The sequence below is a fragment of the Lynx rufus genome, unplaced genomic scaffold, assembly GCF_022079265.1.
Source record: "Lynx rufus isolate CCGP_SWC_20201006 ecotype Redwood Valley unplaced genomic scaffold, mLynRuf1.p SCAF_18, whole genome shotgun sequence".
Classification (NCBI taxonomy): Eukaryota; Metazoa; Chordata; class Mammalia; order Carnivora; family Felidae; genus Lynx; species Lynx rufus.
The window spans coordinates 25829624-25847500 of NW_025814832.1; the positions used below are offsets into that span (position 1 = coordinate 25829624).

Genomic DNA, 17877 nt, shown 5'->3' on the forward strand with positions numbered 1-17877 from the left:
AGATAAAAGCAGGTAAAGCCCATTAGAAGACAGAAAAGAAGGGGGGGAGGATATTGGGGTGAGCAATCATACAAGGTTAAAGGGTACACCAGAACAAGGAAATTAGGAAGAGGAATTCAAATACTGGTGATGAGGGTGGCCAGCCTGTTTTTGAATCCCCAAAGTTTATGATGTTCCCTTGCCTGTGGGCTGTCCTGTCTTTACCCAGAAGGAGAATGGAGAGCTCAAGATTGTTCCAATTCCTGGAATCCTGTGTTCCTGGTTAGCCTCCAGAGAAAAAGGAATTTGTTTTTGGTCTTTATATATTGCAGATTCATGACTGGGAGTGTGAACTTCAACCTACTAGGGAATATTGTTTCCACTTTATAGCAGTGGCTCTTTTTAATTCTAGGCCTAAAGGCTGAGGACCTAACTAACTTGGACTTTTTTTCTATCACGACCAAGGCAATTTCTAGTTAGAAATCATGCTGTTTCAGTATCTAAATTTCTTAAGCACTGTCTTCCCAGACAGGTATCCTTAACTGTATGGTAAAGTTAATGCCTTAAGGAAGTTAACAGTTAATGTTTTTGGTGCTGAACTGGGATTTCCTTTGTTATTAAAGATTGCCCCATAGTTTGTGTTTCAGTATGGAGTTACTTCTCTGTTCACAACTTAGTCATCCTGAAGGGCTAGGTGGAATGGAAGTGAGTTCCTGAAGTGAGTAAATGCTCAACCGTTCCAAGGGAGGGGTGGCACTGCTAAATCTTCTGGTTGTCCTGAGAGGCAAGGTGAGCATTTCTGGACACTTGGTTAATTTTACTGTCCGGGTATGGCATTTCTCATCCATAGGGATAATTTTAGTGTTCCTTTTAGCCCTAGGAATACTCTTAAGTGAATATTTACTCCAAACTAGGTTTGAGAGACTTTGGGGGAAGTATGACACCTGAAGGGATTGCTGGGGGGGGACTCTACCACTCCTCCCCATATGCAGCCGTTTCTCCATCTCTCCTGTCCACCCAACTTCTTTTCGTTTCCTATTTTTCACTCACTACCCAACTTGCATGCCATGCCGTAAGCCTACAAGAGGTATTGATTGCTTAATCCTGCAAGGTATTTAGAGTTACTGCTGCTTCATAGTTTTGAAGGGTGATGAGAGGCAACTCAGAAGACGCGTTTCTATTACAGATCCTCAAATTACTGAGTGAGAGGTGAAGGAGAAAGCAAAATAATCATACTTTCTTATTGCTAAGGAGATTTTAATTTATGTTGTGCGGGATACAAGAGATTACTGGTCTAGGAAGGGCAGGGAGCCTCAACATTTCACTTCATCCTCTTCCCTCATATCCTGAGACGTGCTTTTGGTGATGACATTTCTGAGCTCAGTTGCAGATGGTGTCTGTGGGAAGTAAAGCTTGGTGAGAAGAAGGCCCTGCTATCCATGAGAAAGCAGATGAGGACTGCTTTGAGGCCCTGGTGATTAATCACTAGAATGCCAAAACACTTTGGTCACTGGGTTGCTCTCATATATACCTCAAAAATTAGTGGTTCAAGGTTGAGAGAAAGGGGCTATTAAGTTAGTCTTTAATACTCTCTAGATGGGTGGTTGTTAGTGAAACTTAATAGGTAGCCAATAGCCACAGCATACTTCTCTAGAATAAGAGAGTATAGCCATAAAGTATGTTCACTAAGACATAGGTTTCCTAGGACCTGGAAACAGATTTTTAGATGTTTTCCTCTGGCATGGTTGTTAATAGTTCCAAAGGAATGAAGGGCATTTTATCCAAGCTAAACCATCTCTTGAGGGAGGTAAGGAGAAACCTTACAAAGGCTACAAGGTAGCAATCAGAGCTAAGTGAAAAGCAAAGCCTGTGGCTTGGAGGCTGTTGGGGTTTTTTGTTTTGTTTTGTTTTGTTTTTTCTTTAAGGAGCCTATTCTGATGGCTGTCTCAAGGAGAGGATCCTTTTCCCTCCTGTGTCTCAGATCTACAGTACCAAATGAGGGACACCTTTGATGAAGGTTAGCTTGTAGGTAGACAACCCTCCCCACCAAACCTAATGCAATTTTGAATGCTTTTGGTCCTGGAGAAAAGCCAAATTCAAAGACTTAGAGAAAGCTTAGGAATATGATCCCTTTTATAAGTTCAGGAACTTCGGAGTTTGGCCTTGTACCAGTGTTTGCATTTTATGTTAGGGGACCAAAGGTCTCATATAAAATGAAGCAATATGAGAAGGAGATGGAAAGAAGGCAAAGAAGGAGAACTGGAGCAGGCTGGTAGCTGCAGAAAGAGACTTAGGGTATAATTGCTTTTAAAGAAGAGATAGGAATGTGGGATGGAAGGAAAATTTATGGTTGGGCTAGTGAGAAGGATAAGTGCCTTAAAGGTTCACAGTTCATTTCAGGTAGGCCCATTAAAGCACCACTGTCAGTAAAGAGTTCCCATTGATTACAGTAGTGTTACCTGTATGGTTGGAAGATGGGCCTAGAACTCTTAGGTTGGGAGATGCTTTGAAGACATTTTCACTAGGGAAGCTTGATTATATTAAGCAAATATTTAGGAAAATTTTGCTTCCCTCTGCTATCCACATAGTTCAAGAGAATAATTTGAAAATAAGGAATGATTCAGATGTATCATGTTAAAAAGTTATTTGTATTTTTGGAGTTTTAAAATTCCCCTGAAAGTAGTTTTATATATTTTAGGTCAACCTGGAAAATAGCATTATTCCTCTCTCCTTTGTTTTTAGATCCAAGTGAAGGCAGTGCCTAGAAGAGTAAACAAAACAGAATATGTTAATTAGACTCACAGAATGCTAGAACTACAAAAGGACATTAGTTTGTGTAGTTCAATGCTGTCTTCACCCAGTGAACAAACAGGCCTATAAAGGTTGAGAACCTGTGGTTTTGGGAGGAAGGAGGGAGGGAATAGGAAGTAATGTTGGAAACCTAACTATGTGTCAGGCACTGTGCTAAGTGCTTTGCTTTTATTATCTTGACCCTTAAGCACCTTGAAGCTAAAGGATGGAAGGAGTAAAAAACAAATCCTTCTTATTATTCTGAGCAATGTGTAGGTGATAAGGGGAGTGGCAGGTCATTTTTTATTGTTTAACCACATACGGCTAAACTATAGGAAGTGAAGAGAGTTTGAGAGTGAGGTTAATCTAGGGAAGTACTCACTAAATAGTTCAGACTCATGAATAACTTCTCTATTCCTGGAGACCTTCCAAAAATATGATGCACAGAGGTAGGCTAGAGGCAGGACTGGTAGAGAACAAGATTACTGTTGACTCTGGAATTGATTTGCATTCTAGCAAATCAGCTCATGACCTGAGAGTATAGGTTAATCTTAGAGATAGGGAACAAAATGGGGTTTCTCATCCTAAGGGGTCTTCAAATAAAATAGTGTTTATATACCAAGGATCAAGGAGATAAACAAATGCCTTTGATGACCATGCTTGTTTTCGGGTTTTTGTTTTGTAACACATTTTAAAGTCATGAAACAATTTATAATTTTGGAAAGACTTAGTGCCAAGTTCAATGTTGATAGGACATTGCTATTGAGAATAAGATTCTACTCCTCGTAGTTCTTTGATATGCTATCCTGAGAGTTCTACCATGACGGTTGCTTCAGTGGGGAGCAGGAATGTCATTAGTTGAGTCATTGTCTGGAGTATAGGACAACTTCTGGGGGAGATTAAGGGAGGGTCTCACTTTTTTAGGAGGTTTCTGGATCTAGTGAGATGAGTCTTACACTTGAGTGGGAAGTAAGGAATCAATGTTTATAAGTCAGCATGTGAATGCAGGCTGTAAAATAAAATACTAACCTAGTACAGAAGTAGCCATAGTCAAGAAGTAATTTAAAAAACTGGAGTTAACCAGAAAAGATTCTTTGAAGGTAGTGAAGACAGGGGAACAGAAGAGAAGGTGTTCAGACGAAGAAAACTTACAGAAGAACGTTTGTGTGTGTTGTATGCAGAAGTCTGAATGGATCACTCAGTGTGGTAAGGGGAGGGAATATTAGGAGGAGCAGTCTTGTCGGCTGGAATGAGGAATTTGGATTTGATTTGGTAAGCATTAACGGGAAGCAGAAGCATGGTGGGGATGATTATGATGTTGAGGACTTTCACAGCTGTACTGGGTCAAGGAAGCAAGAAAGTTTGCTAGGATATTTTGGTTTTTATCTGAGGGCTTGCACTACAGTGTGACTGGGAGAATGAGAAGAAAGGAAGGGGGTCCATAGAAATTAGCAAGGCTTGATGATAGTTTGGATGTGAAAGGAGAGATGACCCGACATATTTATCCTATTGACTATGATGGGAGCTTGGAAAAAGGTAGCTGCTTTATTTTTAAGAAGTAGGAAGTGTACTTCATTAACCAATTGATGGGATGTGTCTTTGTTCAGTATTTCAGAATCTAAGGGGGGGGGGTGCTCCTAGAAAATAGTGAAGCATGTGCTCTGTGCCCAGATGATCACCTGCCCTTTTCAGGTTGGAGAACTGGGTGAAAGAGAGTTTATTGCTAGGGTGTTCCCACAGACTTCAAGAATGCTGTCCCTCTCCAGATCTAGGAAAGAAAATACAGTTTTTTGCCAGTTTCTTCCCCTTTAATGCTTTGAAAATGGGATATGACTAGCCTGTGGCAGCGTGTGCCTATGGATGCACAATTCTCCAGCTTGTTTCTTGGAAGGCCTTTTTCTGTCCCTCCCTGGGGGTCATTTGTAGCTCTGGTTCCTGCTCCCAGAGCCATAAAGTGGGAGCCCCCATTTATTAATTGGGTTGGGATTGGGGAGGGGGTCCGCGGGGGACTCTTTAGTGCAGCAGGCGGGGGTCTTCCCGAATGAGCCCATTAGCCAGCCCCAATGGCAGCTGAAACGGGGCCGCAGCCAAGTCCTCTCCGTTTCAAAAACCCTCCATCGCCTGCAGCAGATCAGAACAAGGCCTGCGGGAGCCCTTAGCTTCTGATTGCAGCTGTGAGGAAGGACAAAACAATTTATAGGAAGCCAAGTAGCTCCTGTCTCACTGTCTCTTCCTTTCTGACTTTGGGGAGGGGTAAGACTGGGATGTGGTGCCCCCCCACGCCCACTCACCATAGCTTCCTATAAGGCACATATAGGCCTAATGTAGAATGGAACAGCAGTGAGTGTATTTGCGCTGATTGGACATTTGTGTCAATGCTCTAGATGTGTTTACACATGTCCTTGCTTTCTTCTTCCATCCACATACAGTTGTATTTGAACATGGTCCTCCGTAGGGCAAAGCCAAGTGTGTGTTCAGACAGTCTAAGTTGTATGTTGTGAGGTGGGCGGGGGGGTGGGGGGCGGCGCGGGGCATGCTTTCTTGCCCCATACCTGCCTTGACTCTTCTCTGCTTTGTCAAGATTCAGAGTTAGACTTAGATCACCTTCTCAACATCTCTTCATAATAGAAGGAGTTTGTCACTTAAGAGAAGGCCTCCTACTGGGACTCCTTCATTTGTCCCTTTGGTTATGCCAGCATGAGAAAGGTAGGCATCTAGAGGGGAGCTTCTTTCTGCAGTGGCCCAGAGAGAAGGTGTGAAGGGCAGGAATGTCTCACTTCCTGATAAAAGGAAGTGTGTCTTTCCTCAAAGAATCATAGATGGCCAGAGGTAGAAAGAGAACCTACAGATCACCTAATTCACTCTTTAGGTATACAAGCCTGGAAACAGGTTTAGGGAAGGGAAGTGCCTTGCCCACTGTCTCACAGTGAGTGAGTTAGTGGCAGCCAGCCAAGACTGGAATCCAAGAGGCCATAATCTTAACCTACTTGAGTATAGAACCCCTAGCTTTAAGATTGCCAACTCCTGAAAACAATGAGCTTCCTCAAGAAAGGAAGCTAAGGGCTGTAGGGTTTTGAGGGGGGAGGGATTGATTGAGGGGGGAAAGGTGGATGTGAAAAACACTAGTAGAAAAACTGAGAAGCTTTATAGTTTCTACCTCAAAGACTAATCTTTCTATAATATGCAAATTGTACACATGTAATTTTTATTTAGTCAGGAGCTCTGGTTCATTGGGAAGCAAGTGGCAGCCAAGGCCAAAGATCTTAATGCCCTCGGAGTTACCCCCATGTTCCAAGGGCACTTTGCCACCATCTCTGGGGTTTGGAGAGCAGGAGTTTACCCTAAATCTCAACTCTGTCTCCTTTATATTACAATACAGTTATAGAAAAGCAAAATCAGAAGGAAGGGAGAAAGAAAACACATCTCACCTACTGGGAAACTAAGGGGAGTCTCTGAACAAGAGAAGGGATTATAGAACTCTGAGTAAAATGAGATATTCTCTGAGATTACAGGGAAAAGAGGTTGGAGGGGGCACCTTCTACTCCCCCCCCTTATTATTTAAGTTTTGAGTTGTTGGTTTTCTCCTTTGAGGAGGCGGCAGGAAGGGGTATGTTGCTCTGCTGTTACCTAAGCCCTAAATAGTGTGCTCAATGAACTGACATGCACAACAGGTTCAGAAGTCCTCTTGCTCTGTGCTGAGACTACCCCTCTTTGGAACTTCTCCAAGATGTATCTACAGTCACTTTCAATGCTTATTTTCTGAACATACAAGTCTGAGAGCCAATGATGTGCATGGAGGAAAATGCTAAAGAGTCCCTGAGCAGGAATCAGAATCTTAGAGGGAGAAAGGTACCACTGGGCAGCATTGAGACAGAGTTATGAATCTAGGTCAGAGGGACGAAGGATCTGCAAAATGAACATTGTCTGCTAATGACAAAGAAACAGATCCCAAAGCATAACCTTTACATTTTCTCCATCACACCCCAACTGATAATATAGGGGGAACGTGAATCTGGTCCCCATGCAGATTCTTCCCTATGTAGGGAATGTATATGACTGCCCTTCTTGTCCAAAGTGTATCAAGTCTGCTGTCCCCTCACAAACTTCCTTTCTGTCTCATAGGACTTTCTTGTGTATTTTCCTCCAAGCCTTTTTTTTTTAAGTTTATTTTTATTATTTTTGAGAGAGAGAGCGTGAGTGGGGGAGGGGCAGAGAGCGAGGGAGAAAGAGAATCCCAAGCAGGCTCCGAGCTGTTGGTGCACAGCCCAATGCAGGGTTTGATCTCACAAACAGTGAGATCATAACCTGAGCTGAAGTCAAGAGTCGGATGCTTAACTGACTGAGCCATCCAGGCGCCCCTGCCTCCAAGCCTTTCTGGAAGAAGCTGTTTTGGACAAGACAAAACAGATAATCTTGAATACAAGCTGGTGATCTGATCTAAAACTAGATGGCCTCTTCTTGAGTCACCTTCTTGCATTAACTTTGTATTAACGTTGAACTTTCATCACCCTTTATAATTCTGGGTTTCATAGCTTCTAGTTGTGTTGAATTCCTAACTTACCTCTTAGGTGTAGGAACCATTGTTTTTACTTTATCAGACTGGGAGCTAGTTCCCTAGAGGTAGGCATCTTAGAACAGTTATAACTCTCTCTGGAAGCATACTTAAAGTTCCTCTTAATCCTTCTGGGCTTTGTGAATTCAGATTTGAGGGAATTGGAAGAATGGTTATCATCACCATCACTGTTACCTACTAAGGCCATATTCCCTGGGTGAAAGACCAAATTTCTCTTTGGTGTCTAGTCCCTTGTCTCATAATGTAACCTGTCATTTTCCTTTACAGGTGGCAGCAGCAGGAAGGATGGCCCTTGAAGAGTTTGGTGAAGTCCATCAGTCACCTAGCATCTGGAGCCCTGACACATTCAGTCTCTTTCATAGACTCTAAGCCAGGTAGGGACCTAAGGCCAATCAGAGGCTTCAGGATTACTTTTGTAAAGGATTACCCTCCCCCCTCCCCCTGCCCCATACAACTAGTCTCAGGGAAGTTTCTTATTCCCAAAGATCTCCAGAGGCGTTTCCCTAGCTTTTTATTTGACCCTATTATGATGTCCTACTTTCTCACAGACAATTTCTCCCCCTGGTAAGAGTAAGTATCTCTCTTTATCAGCACCAAAAGCCATTTCATTCTTCTCCTTTCCTCTTGGCCCACTGAGCTAATGGGTCTTCCTCTTTGATGGAGTACTGATGTTGACTACTCTCAACCTGTCCTCTCCAATACTTGCCCCACTCACCCACCGGGAGCATGCGTGCACACACACACACACAGGCACAGCCTTGCCTTCTTCTTCCCCAAGAAGTTGTTTTCTCTCCCGTTTGAGTCAGGATTGGGCATACTGTCCCTTTTTACTACCTCCCATCAGCTTCTCTACCTCCTTTCCAGGTTTGATGGGAGCTCCCACCTGTCTAGACATTGTGCAAAGCACCAGAAGTAGAGACCTACAAGCCTGCTTCTCTCCATCTTCATTGCCCAGAACCAGGCAGGTCATCAGCTTCTAGTGCCCACCCCCCACTCTTCTTGCTGCCAGGTAGGTTTGCCTCTCTGTACCCACCAACCCCAAACAGGGTTATATTTCTCTCTGGGAGTATTTCTCTCTGATGTTCTCTGCCTTGTGACTTTCAGCTTTAATCTTTAGCAAGATCTTGCTGATGCTAAATATCCAGCCCTTTCTACAGTACAGAACCATTTCCCCCATTTAGTGGGTGTGGGAAGAAGGGACCAGTAAACAGATGAGATTTCACATGGAGGGTAAGGGTCCAATGACAGGTAGCATTTCTCTTGGGGCCAGAAGTCTAAAGCCCCAGATGTACATTCTGCCCAGTGGCCTGGCATCCTTGGAGAATACCTGGATCTTTTGAGGGAGAAGTGTTTATCTGGTGTCTATTCTCAAGGACAAGGATCTCAGGCTCTGATAATCTGTCCCTGTTCATTCCCAGACCTCCCTAGGGAGTAAGAATGGATTTCTGTACAGCAGAAACCCACCACTAGGTGATAATCTCTGGAATTCAGGTGGTAACTCTTGTCTGGCACTTGTAGAAAGTTGGCAGGGTGCCAGAGCCTCTTCTGCCACCAGAAAGGACATCAGCTTACCCTTTGCTCTTAGGCCTCCTCTCTCAGCAGTGCCTCTTTCACTCCTGCAAGCCAGACAACACAAGCAGCAGCCCTAATAAGTGTCAGCTCTGGGTGAGGTGCTCCTTCTCTGATAGGCATATACCTCTAGTCAGAGGATGCAGTAGATGGAAGGATAGGAAAGAATAAAATGTCCCCAGAAGTGGTCAATCAGTAAGTATGCACGGGTACCTTGATGAGTCAGAGAGCACCAATATTTATAATTCTGCCTACTGAATGTCAACCTGGATGTCTGATACCTCAAAGTTGCTGGGCTACTTGGGCAGCTGCAGTCCTGGTTTCTGCCACATGAGGGTGCTGCTGACCAATTAAAACTCCTGCCCTTTAGCAGACAGAGTTTAGGTGACAGGGGCATTCTTTCTCCAAGACAGGGATCAGAAATACCCTGAGAGAGAGCCTGAGAGCCAGGCCCCAAGAAGCCAGAAGAATAATTAGTATCACTTGCTCTTCCTTAAAAATGGACTCAGACCCTGAACACTCCACCCTAGTGGCCTGACATCTCGGTATGTTTCCAGCTGAACGCTGGAAGCCCCCTAGCTCCAGACACCAAACTTCTTGCGTAGATGGTTTTCTTCCTCAGGGTGTAGCAGGTTTCAGCTGTCCACCCCACTGTTTCCCTGCCTCTTACACAGTCACTTTCTGGTCCAGAGGGTGGGAGCACCTGTGATTTTCAGAGAAAAAAATCTCTCAAAATTGTAAGAGAACTATCTTTGTTAGTGAGAATGTGGGGGAGAGGACTGTGAGAGGGAGAAAGTTCAGCCTTCTGTGCCCCCATCACCTCCCCAACACAGACTTGCAGAACTCAAGATGGTCCAGTAGAGGTCTGCAGCTTGAGTGGCCAGAGCACATCCCAAAAAAGGTGTCAGAAAGCCAGATGGGGAGGGGGGCTACTTTGGCCCTGGAGCTTCAAACCAACCCCTTACGGTGTAATGGTTCTGCTGAGGATCCGAGTGGCGATGGGGCCCCTATGGGGGTGAGGTATCCCACAATTGATCCTCAGTCTCCATGAAGCCCTTCCAGGCTGAACAGGCTAAGGGAGATGACAGAGGTTCTCCTCCTCCCTCCTACCCCCATGCCCGAGGGCCCCTCCCCAGGAGGACAGCTTGATTAAACAGTCGGTGCTGCTGGAATTACTGCACAGCTGGCACTCCCCCCAGCACCCCGAGCAGAGCAGCAGCGCAGATTAAAATCTCCAATTAGCGTTAAAGTGAAGTGAGGAGGTACTGAGGCTGCCAGGGAGGCCAGGCGGGGGCCCTGGGTTGGCAGACACCCCCCTGGTGCCTGGATTCTGAGCACCACCTTTACTCATCCCTTCTTTCCTAGCTCCTCTCCCAACAGCTCTCAGTGCCCATTAGCTTTGCATTGCTTGGGGCCAGAGGGCTTTCCGAGGGGCAGAGCGTGGAACAGATGCCTTACCTGACAAAATGCTGGGACATGGTAAGTGTGGAGGAGAATGAGTGACCAGTGCTTGTCAGGGGAAATACCCTGCTCATAGCCTGCCAGGCAGCCAGGTTGAGGTGACTTCACATACTGCTACTTCTTTTTGACTAGAGAAGGGCAAATAGGACAGATCCCTCCAGACCCTCTTGCCTAGAAGGTGCTGAGTGTTGTGGTGCTCATATAAACATCCATCCTTATATATTTTATCCTATCTGACCCATCTGCTCCCACTCAAATTATGGCTCTGTCCTTCCTCCCTCCCTCTGTTTTTTTTTTTTTTTCCTCAGCTTTCCTGCGGGTAGGGGTAGGCACAGCCTGGCTTGGGAGCATCGCCATGCCCTGCCACCTGGGTCCCAGCCGGCTTCTCATTATCTTCTTTGCAGGTTGGAGAAGAACAGGGATATGCCAAGGATGGAGACCTCAGACTCTCCCAACTCTGAACATCACACCCTGTCCTAAGGGCCCTCTACCACTTACACTTCTGCCCTTCACCCATCAAGCCTAGAAGCTAGCCACACCCTTTGACTTCCCTCTGCCCCTTTAAGGGAAATGGAGGTGGGTACCCAGCTGACTGAACCTAGTCACACCTCCAGAAATTAGACACCAGGGCACAGTGCCACCCTCCCAGGCTGGCACATGCTACCCTGGCAGAGGTTCAAATAGCAGCCCCCCTTCATCCTCCCACCCCTATGTCTTCCTCTTCTCTCTCCCTCTTTCTCCCTCTCTCTTTCTCTCTGTGTGTGTGTGTGTGTGTTTTTTTTTTTTTTCTCAGCTCAAAGCACAGCTGAGCCTTAAAAGGAGGGGGGGAGACCAAGCTGGGGCAGGGGGGTGGAGAGCTCCAATAGCACGTTTTCACCTGCCATTTAATTGGATGTATTTTTAATTAATGGGACCTCAGGGACCAACATGAGACAATCTGATCTCTGAATAGGGACAGGGGAGGGATTGGGTAAGGGAGGAGGATTGGGCCACTGGGTGCGGTTACCAGGAACCCAGGCCCATCAATCACTGGCCACTTTGCGTTCTGGCAAGGAGAATCGTAAGGTGGAGGAGGAGGGGAGGTCCTGGGGAGAGTTGCCAGGACTTCCCCCCAACTGCTAGGACCTCCAAAAAGCATAGAATAGTACCGGCTGATTTGGGTCTGAGGTGCAAAATTGCAGCCAGGTTATTAGGTAAGGCTATTTTCTTGCTCCTGGGATCTTTTCCAGTTGGGCTTGTCCCAGTGAGTAATGTAAAACTGTGAAAAGAAAGTAGGGACAGAACTTTGAGGTCCTTGAAGAGAGATGGCAAGAGAAAGGGACCACAGAACCAGGGACTGTAGTGAGAGGTTCAGAGATATATCTGTACATTTAGACATAAGTGAAGCACCCTGGACGTTACTTGAGGCCTGGTGCCATTGGGGTGTGACTCATAGGATCATACTGCTGCAAGGAAGAGAACTTGGAGCTCACCTTGCCAAACCTTTCACTTTACAGATGTGGAAATGGAGACTGAGAGGGGAAATCAGTTCCTGGATTTGGAGAGTTCCTGGGACTACAAGGAAAGGTAGGTAGGTAGGTAGGCAGGTAGGTAGAATGTGGGGAGGAAAGTCAAGGCAAGAGGGTTGGCACGATTATTATTGGAGTCTCTTATCTCTGGCCTCCAAGTCTTAGAAGCAACTAAAGGGCATTAGGCAGGTGCATTATTGGGGGAACATTTCTCTCATACAGGTCCAGAGGTCACCTCATCCATTCCCTTGCTCCCAAGCAGACAGATCCCCAAGAGTCCATCACTCTCATGGGATTTTACTATACTATACCCTGTAAAGTCCACAGGGAAGGTACCAACTGTCCCAGTTCCTTAATCAAAAAATAAATCTCCAGGGGCACCTGGGTGGCGCAGTCGGTTAAGCGTCCGACTTCAGCCAGGTCACGATCTCACGGTCCATGAGTTCGAGCCCCGCATCAGGCTCTGGGCTGATGGCTCGGAGCCTGGAGCCTGTTTCTGATTCTGTGTCTCCCTCTCTCTCTGCCCCTCCCCCGTTCATGCTCTGTCTCTCTCTGTCCCAAAAATAAAAATTAAAAAAAAAAAACACAAAACGTTGAAGAAAAAATAAATCTCCAAAAGGTGACTAAATGTTGAGCTTTTTTTTTTTTTAAAGATTTTATCACAAGTTTCCCTGTCACAGTCTAAACTACTAGACAAAATTATGCCCAGAAATGTAGAGAGTAGCCTTACATCTCTTGTCCCATGTCTAGGCCTAAAACAGAGACAGGGTTAAAACTCAAGGCTCTGGAAGCCAAGTCACAAATACCCCTGCATTTCATGCAGTGTCATGGCCTCAGAGCATTTAGTCAAGCCCTATATGGCTTTGTGTGGGGTTGGTGCATAATGGAGAGAAGGGCAAGGCATGTTTCCAACTTTCCACAACACTCCTGCTCCCTCCTTCCTTTACTGTTCAGACACTAGGGTTAAGGAGGGAATGAATGAAGGAGAAAAGGGGCTTTCTCACTAGGTTGCCAAAAGTGGCATTTCCTGGCATCTTCTTCCTTCCTCAAAAAATTCAAGATTCTGTGTTCTGTGCTTCAGGAGACTAAGTTGGAGTCAGGGCAAAGATGGGAGATCTTGGAAAGCAGCATGAGTAGAAACTTCCTCACACTCTCTAAGCCCCCAACACCTTTCCCCCACTCCCAGAATTGTCTTCTCTATCTTAGTATCCCATTTTATATCCCCAGAGTCCTTGAGGAAGAGCAGAATGTGCCTCTCTAAGTGCCCCACACTCACCGCCCTTATTTGTAGACCTTCAGGGTCATCTCCTTGGTTCTCTCATTCTCTGCCTTCTCTACAAACAGTAAGTGAGAAGGACCCTTCGCATCCCCCCAAGACAGTCTGGAAAGAATCCATCAAGCTCTTCCTCTACTTCCAAGGGCCCATAGTAGTGAGAACTGGGAGAACTGTGCCAGGGAATTGAAGAGGATAATTCTCTTGTCTGGGAAAGTCAGGGAGAAGACAGAGAGGGGAAATTTGGGAACTGAGGCCTATAGTCCCATCTGTGGGGCTGACTGCCTAACCTAGAGGGGTGGTGTTCATATTGAATATTATTCATGAGATTTATTAGAGGCTCCTGTTTACAGAGCTGCTCTTTCTCTTTTGAAACAGAGCAGTGGAGAAGAACAGCAAAGAAGGAGCAGAAAGGGGGTCAGGCTTTCGGTAGGCCCTTTCTCAACCCTTGTACAGCCCCGGTCCAACATTAGAGGCATAGTGGAGGGTCCAAAAGGCCCTGAAAGCATTCAGTCTAGATTCTGGATGTTTCTCTAAGGAATGAGGCTTCCATTCCCGTAGTCCCCACCAGCCCTGCCTCATACTCCCAAGGTTTAGGCAAGGAGATCTACAGCCCCAGAGTCAGAGCCTGGAGTCTAGAGGCCACAAGGAATGCTGAGTCTTTGCTGGGAAAGAAGAGTAGACTTGAAGTGAGTGGGAGGCAGAGGTAGCAGAATCCCCTGCACTTTGGAGAAAAACAAGCTCAGTATTAGCCCAGGGTTTAGCTTTTACTCTGATGGGACTCCACCTTTCCTCCTTCTCCCTCAGTATGTCCCATGGGTTGGTAAGACATCTAGATGTCTGAATCTCCCACCTGACACCTCGAAGGTTGTTATAGCCCCTCTTTAGCTCCCAAAGCCATGGGGGAGGGGAAGGAAGGTGCCTCAGAGGTGGCAGTGCTGTGATGTCCATCAGCACCCAGGGAGAGAGGCCAAGGGGAATAAACAGTAACCAGAGAGGGAGCTAGGAGGAGATGCCTGGTCTTGAAACAGCCTCCTTATCCTATCCTCTCCTGCACCCTCTCTCACATGCTGACAAGGCTGTGTGCCCAAGTGTGCCAGCTCTTCTGGTTGGTGGTTCTGCTCTGCCATGCAGGCAGCCGGCTCTCTGCTCTGGCACAGAACACATGCTGGGGTCTCTCACACTTCTTTGCTCACTCATTTCAATGTGTCTGCGTTACAGATTCCTAGGGATGAAAGAAAAGGCTGTGGCCCTGTGAGGTGGTGGGCTTGGGGCCCTTTGGGTGCATATCTGCCTTGCTGCAGGGCAAGGAGGGAGAAGGCTGCTGGCAGCTCAGCTGAGCTCAAGGTTCTGGTGACTCATAGCAATGGGGGCAGCTTATGAAAACAAAAGAGGGGAAGAGGCTTCAGGCTTGTTAGAGCTCTCTTTTGCCCCAATTCTCTCCCACTCTGAGCTGTGTGGATAAAGGTCTCTCATATGGATTGTGGGTCAAGGAGAGGCCCCAGCTACGAAAGAATAGAGGGAAATGGGAGAGAAGAGATCAGGGAAGGCTGAGCATTCCCAGAAAGAGGCTTCCCAGTGAGAAAAGGATACGAGAGGCTAGGCTAGTAGTATACAATTGTATCCTTTGGGGCTGCACAAAGGGTACTGGGCATTCACATGTGCAGACAGACACAGCCACTCCTCCCTGGAAGGATTGCCACAGTCTCAGTTCTCTCTTCCCTGGAAACAGACACCATAGATCTTCAAAGGCGCTGATTCCTTTATCTCTTACAGGCCAGGTGGGCAATGTGCATTCTCTCCATCCTTTCTGAATCAGGGGGATGATAGGATATTGTGTTTGAGACCACATCAGCAGAAAGTGGCCAGAAGGTGGACCAGGGGAACCATTCAGGCCTCTGACCACAGTCCCAGGGGCCTCCTTGTTTCAGCAAATGGAAACAGAGATCTTTGATACTAGTATCCAGATAATAATACCTTCCCTCTAACCTCAGTGAAGGATGGGCTAAGAGGAGGAGAATTCTCTGGCAGAGCCCATTTTCATTTGCCTGTTTCGTTGCTGGTGGCTTTGCTCTCCAGCTGGGGTGAGGGACTCTCTGCTGGGCTGCTTCTGGAGATCCAGAGATGGTTTTGGTTGGAGAAAGAGACCAGCCGCTCTTTGCTCTTTGCTCTTCCTGCAGGGAGTTGGGACCATCTCTACTCCCCCAGCTCTCCCTGGCAGCATCAGGAACCCAGGGCCTCCTGCTGGAATACCCATAATAAAGCTCAGTCTTGAACTGAACCAACACATCACCTGGCTCTGGTATAGAAATGGTGCTGTGAGGGGGAGCCTGGGTGTACCAGGTGGGTGTAGGCAGGTGTGGGGAGTTTAGGCCCAGGAGAGATATTAGAATCACTCCTCAATACCACATGTTTCTCCTCTTTCTCAAACTTTCTGCTTGGCCTCCCTTTTCTTCTGTCTCCCTTCAGCTATCTCCACTCCTGGCCAACTCATCCCTTCCAATCTGAGAAGATATGGTAAGTAATGGCCTGTTCCCTACACTTTTCTTTCTCTTCCTCTACTCCCAACTCCCAGCCAAGAGTTACCCCATTTGAACATTTGAACTCTTTGCACCAGTGAATGCCATCAGGGTCTGAACCCAGAATCCCCAGCCTCTGCAACCCCCCTGACTCTGAGACTGACTCTTTCGTGCTCATCCTCCCCACAAGGATAGCCAGGCCAAGACTGGTATGTCCACTGACAGTAAGAGCCCTGACCTGAGGCAGAGGGCAGCTCTGAGGGTGCAGTGGGGCTCGGCCCTAAATGCGTGTATGCCTGTGCGTTGGGCACACTGGTTTATTAGTGTTATTTCAGCATTGTGATGCAGAGAGAGTAAGTGTAACAGCTGCTCCTTGCTTGCAGTGTTTATTGTTACCTAGAGACAACCTCCTGGCTTTTTCCCAGCTCCCCCCTCCCCCCCCAGCCCAACCCCCTCCCTGCCAACAGTCCTACTCTCCCCACACTGATGGGAAATTTATAGCTTGCCCATACCATGCCTTTAACCCTCTCCTGTCCATAGAGTAAGTGAAGTGAGGGAAGCCAAAGTGAGCAGTGGGCATGCTTGGGCCCCAGCAGGGTAGAGTGGTGTACAGAGGAGAAAGGGAGGGATGGAAGGATGTTCAAAGTCAGGCTCCAGTTACCCTCCTGGCTCTCATGTTGAGATAAAAGAGCTTTGGCCCTAGCCTTGAGATCCTAGCATCCTCCTCACAAGATAATTCTCTTCCCTGGGCGTCTCTAAGCACCCCGAGTTGGGCTGCCTGATCCTGAGCAAGCACAGTGAGGTAGTATTGAGACAGGAGTAAATATAGAGTGGCAGAACCCCCAGCCCTCTCCTTTCTATAGAGATGTCATATTGAGACTAACCAGAGACTCTGGCATGAGGAATGGTGGCCAGACCTCCCCAGCTAGATACATGTCAAACATAAACCTGGCTGCTGAATCTGGTGGGAAAAATTGCCCACCTTAACTTTACACCTAACCCAGCACTAAGGTCCCAAGAGACTCCTAAGCCATTCTCTATGCTGGTCTCCTTGGTCTGGTTAGGCTACTCTTTTCTACTCTTCTTCTTGATCCATTTTTTTCCTGTTTATCTTTTAGTTTGGTACCTTGGATCAAATCCAAGACACCAAGGGGACTGAGACATCTTAGTCATGGCCTCAACAGAACTAGGGAAAGAGAAGTTCCTCCAGCCTCTCCTGACCTAGGACCTTTCATGGAAGGGCACCATGTCATATATTCACTGTCCCTACTGGAAATGAGGGTTTGAAGAGGGATTAGATTTTAGCAAAAAAGATAGAAGTTAGACATAGGGAAAAACTTATTCATGAGATAAAACTTCAGAATGGGCCTACTTCAGAGATTTTTTTTTTTTTTCTGCATGGGATGAGTTTAAGTCTGTGCCTACCCAAGGGGAATTGAAAAAACAGGATTACTTTTCAGTGGCTTCTCCAGATGTGGGCCTCAATGCAATTTCTACACTAGCTCTGGGAGTGCATTCCTTCTCAGTCCTTCTAAATGTAGTATGTGATGGTTAGATCACAAGTTTGGGAGGCAGACAGCCTTGGGTTCCAGCACCAGCACTGCCATTTACCAACTGTGCTCCCTTAGTAAGTCACTTAACCTCTCTGTGCCCTAGTTTCCTTGTCTGTGAAATTCAGATATACCACCTCTTAAGGTTATGAGTGTATTTAGTGAAATAATATATGTAAAGCACCTAGGACACTGCCTGGTACTCAGTAGGTATGCAGTGGTTGATAACAATAATCTATTACTTTTATGGAGTCAACAGGGCTGACGTTGCTTCAAAGACTTTATGAGTCCCCTGAAATTATAGACCAAATATGTGAATATGGGTATGCTGGGAACAATGTCCATGATTGTCCTCATGATGCGGAGCAGGAAGTGGCAGTCTCCTGGAAAGGAAGTAGCCCCAATCCCTTGACTCAGACTTCCCCATTCCCATGCCTCAAGCCAGGAGCACATTAGGCAGTGTTCTACCTGGAAGTATATCTTCATCATCTAAGATGGAGCTGTGAGAGACAGCCATTAGGGTAGCAACTTCTGGCATTTGCCAGGCACTTTACAGTTTGTCCAGTATATTTACCTACGTTAGCTCTTTTACTTTTTTTTTTTTTTAAGTTTATTTATTTTGAGAGAGTGAGAGAGAGCCAGCAGGGGAGAGGCA

General features: G+C 46.4%; 1 protein-coding gene across 9 annotated transcripts in view; it reads left to right on the plus strand.

The window, feature by feature from the left end:
• Positions 1–17877, plus strand: part of CDK12 (cyclin dependent kinase 12) — a 79841-nt gene that overhangs the window by 50266 nt on the left and 11698 nt on the right. For 3 of the 9 annotated variants that reach the window (XR_006962354.1, XR_006962353.1, XM_047081191.1), the window contains exons 15-16: positions 7610–7716; positions 11869–11938. Coding sequence is in view for 4 of the 9 variants with exons in the window: in XM_047081191.1 (XP_046937147.1) it covers positions 7610–7716; positions 11869–11938 (177 nt within the window). In the remaining 5 variants the exon portion in view is untranslated. Of the gene's footprint in view, positions 1–7609; positions 7717–8206; positions 8352–10276; positions 10391–10776; positions 10949–11868; positions 11940–17877 lie in introns of those variants that run through there. The other 6 variants (XR_006962350.1, XR_006962352.1, XR_006962351.1 and 3 more) reach the window with 6 other exon arrangements.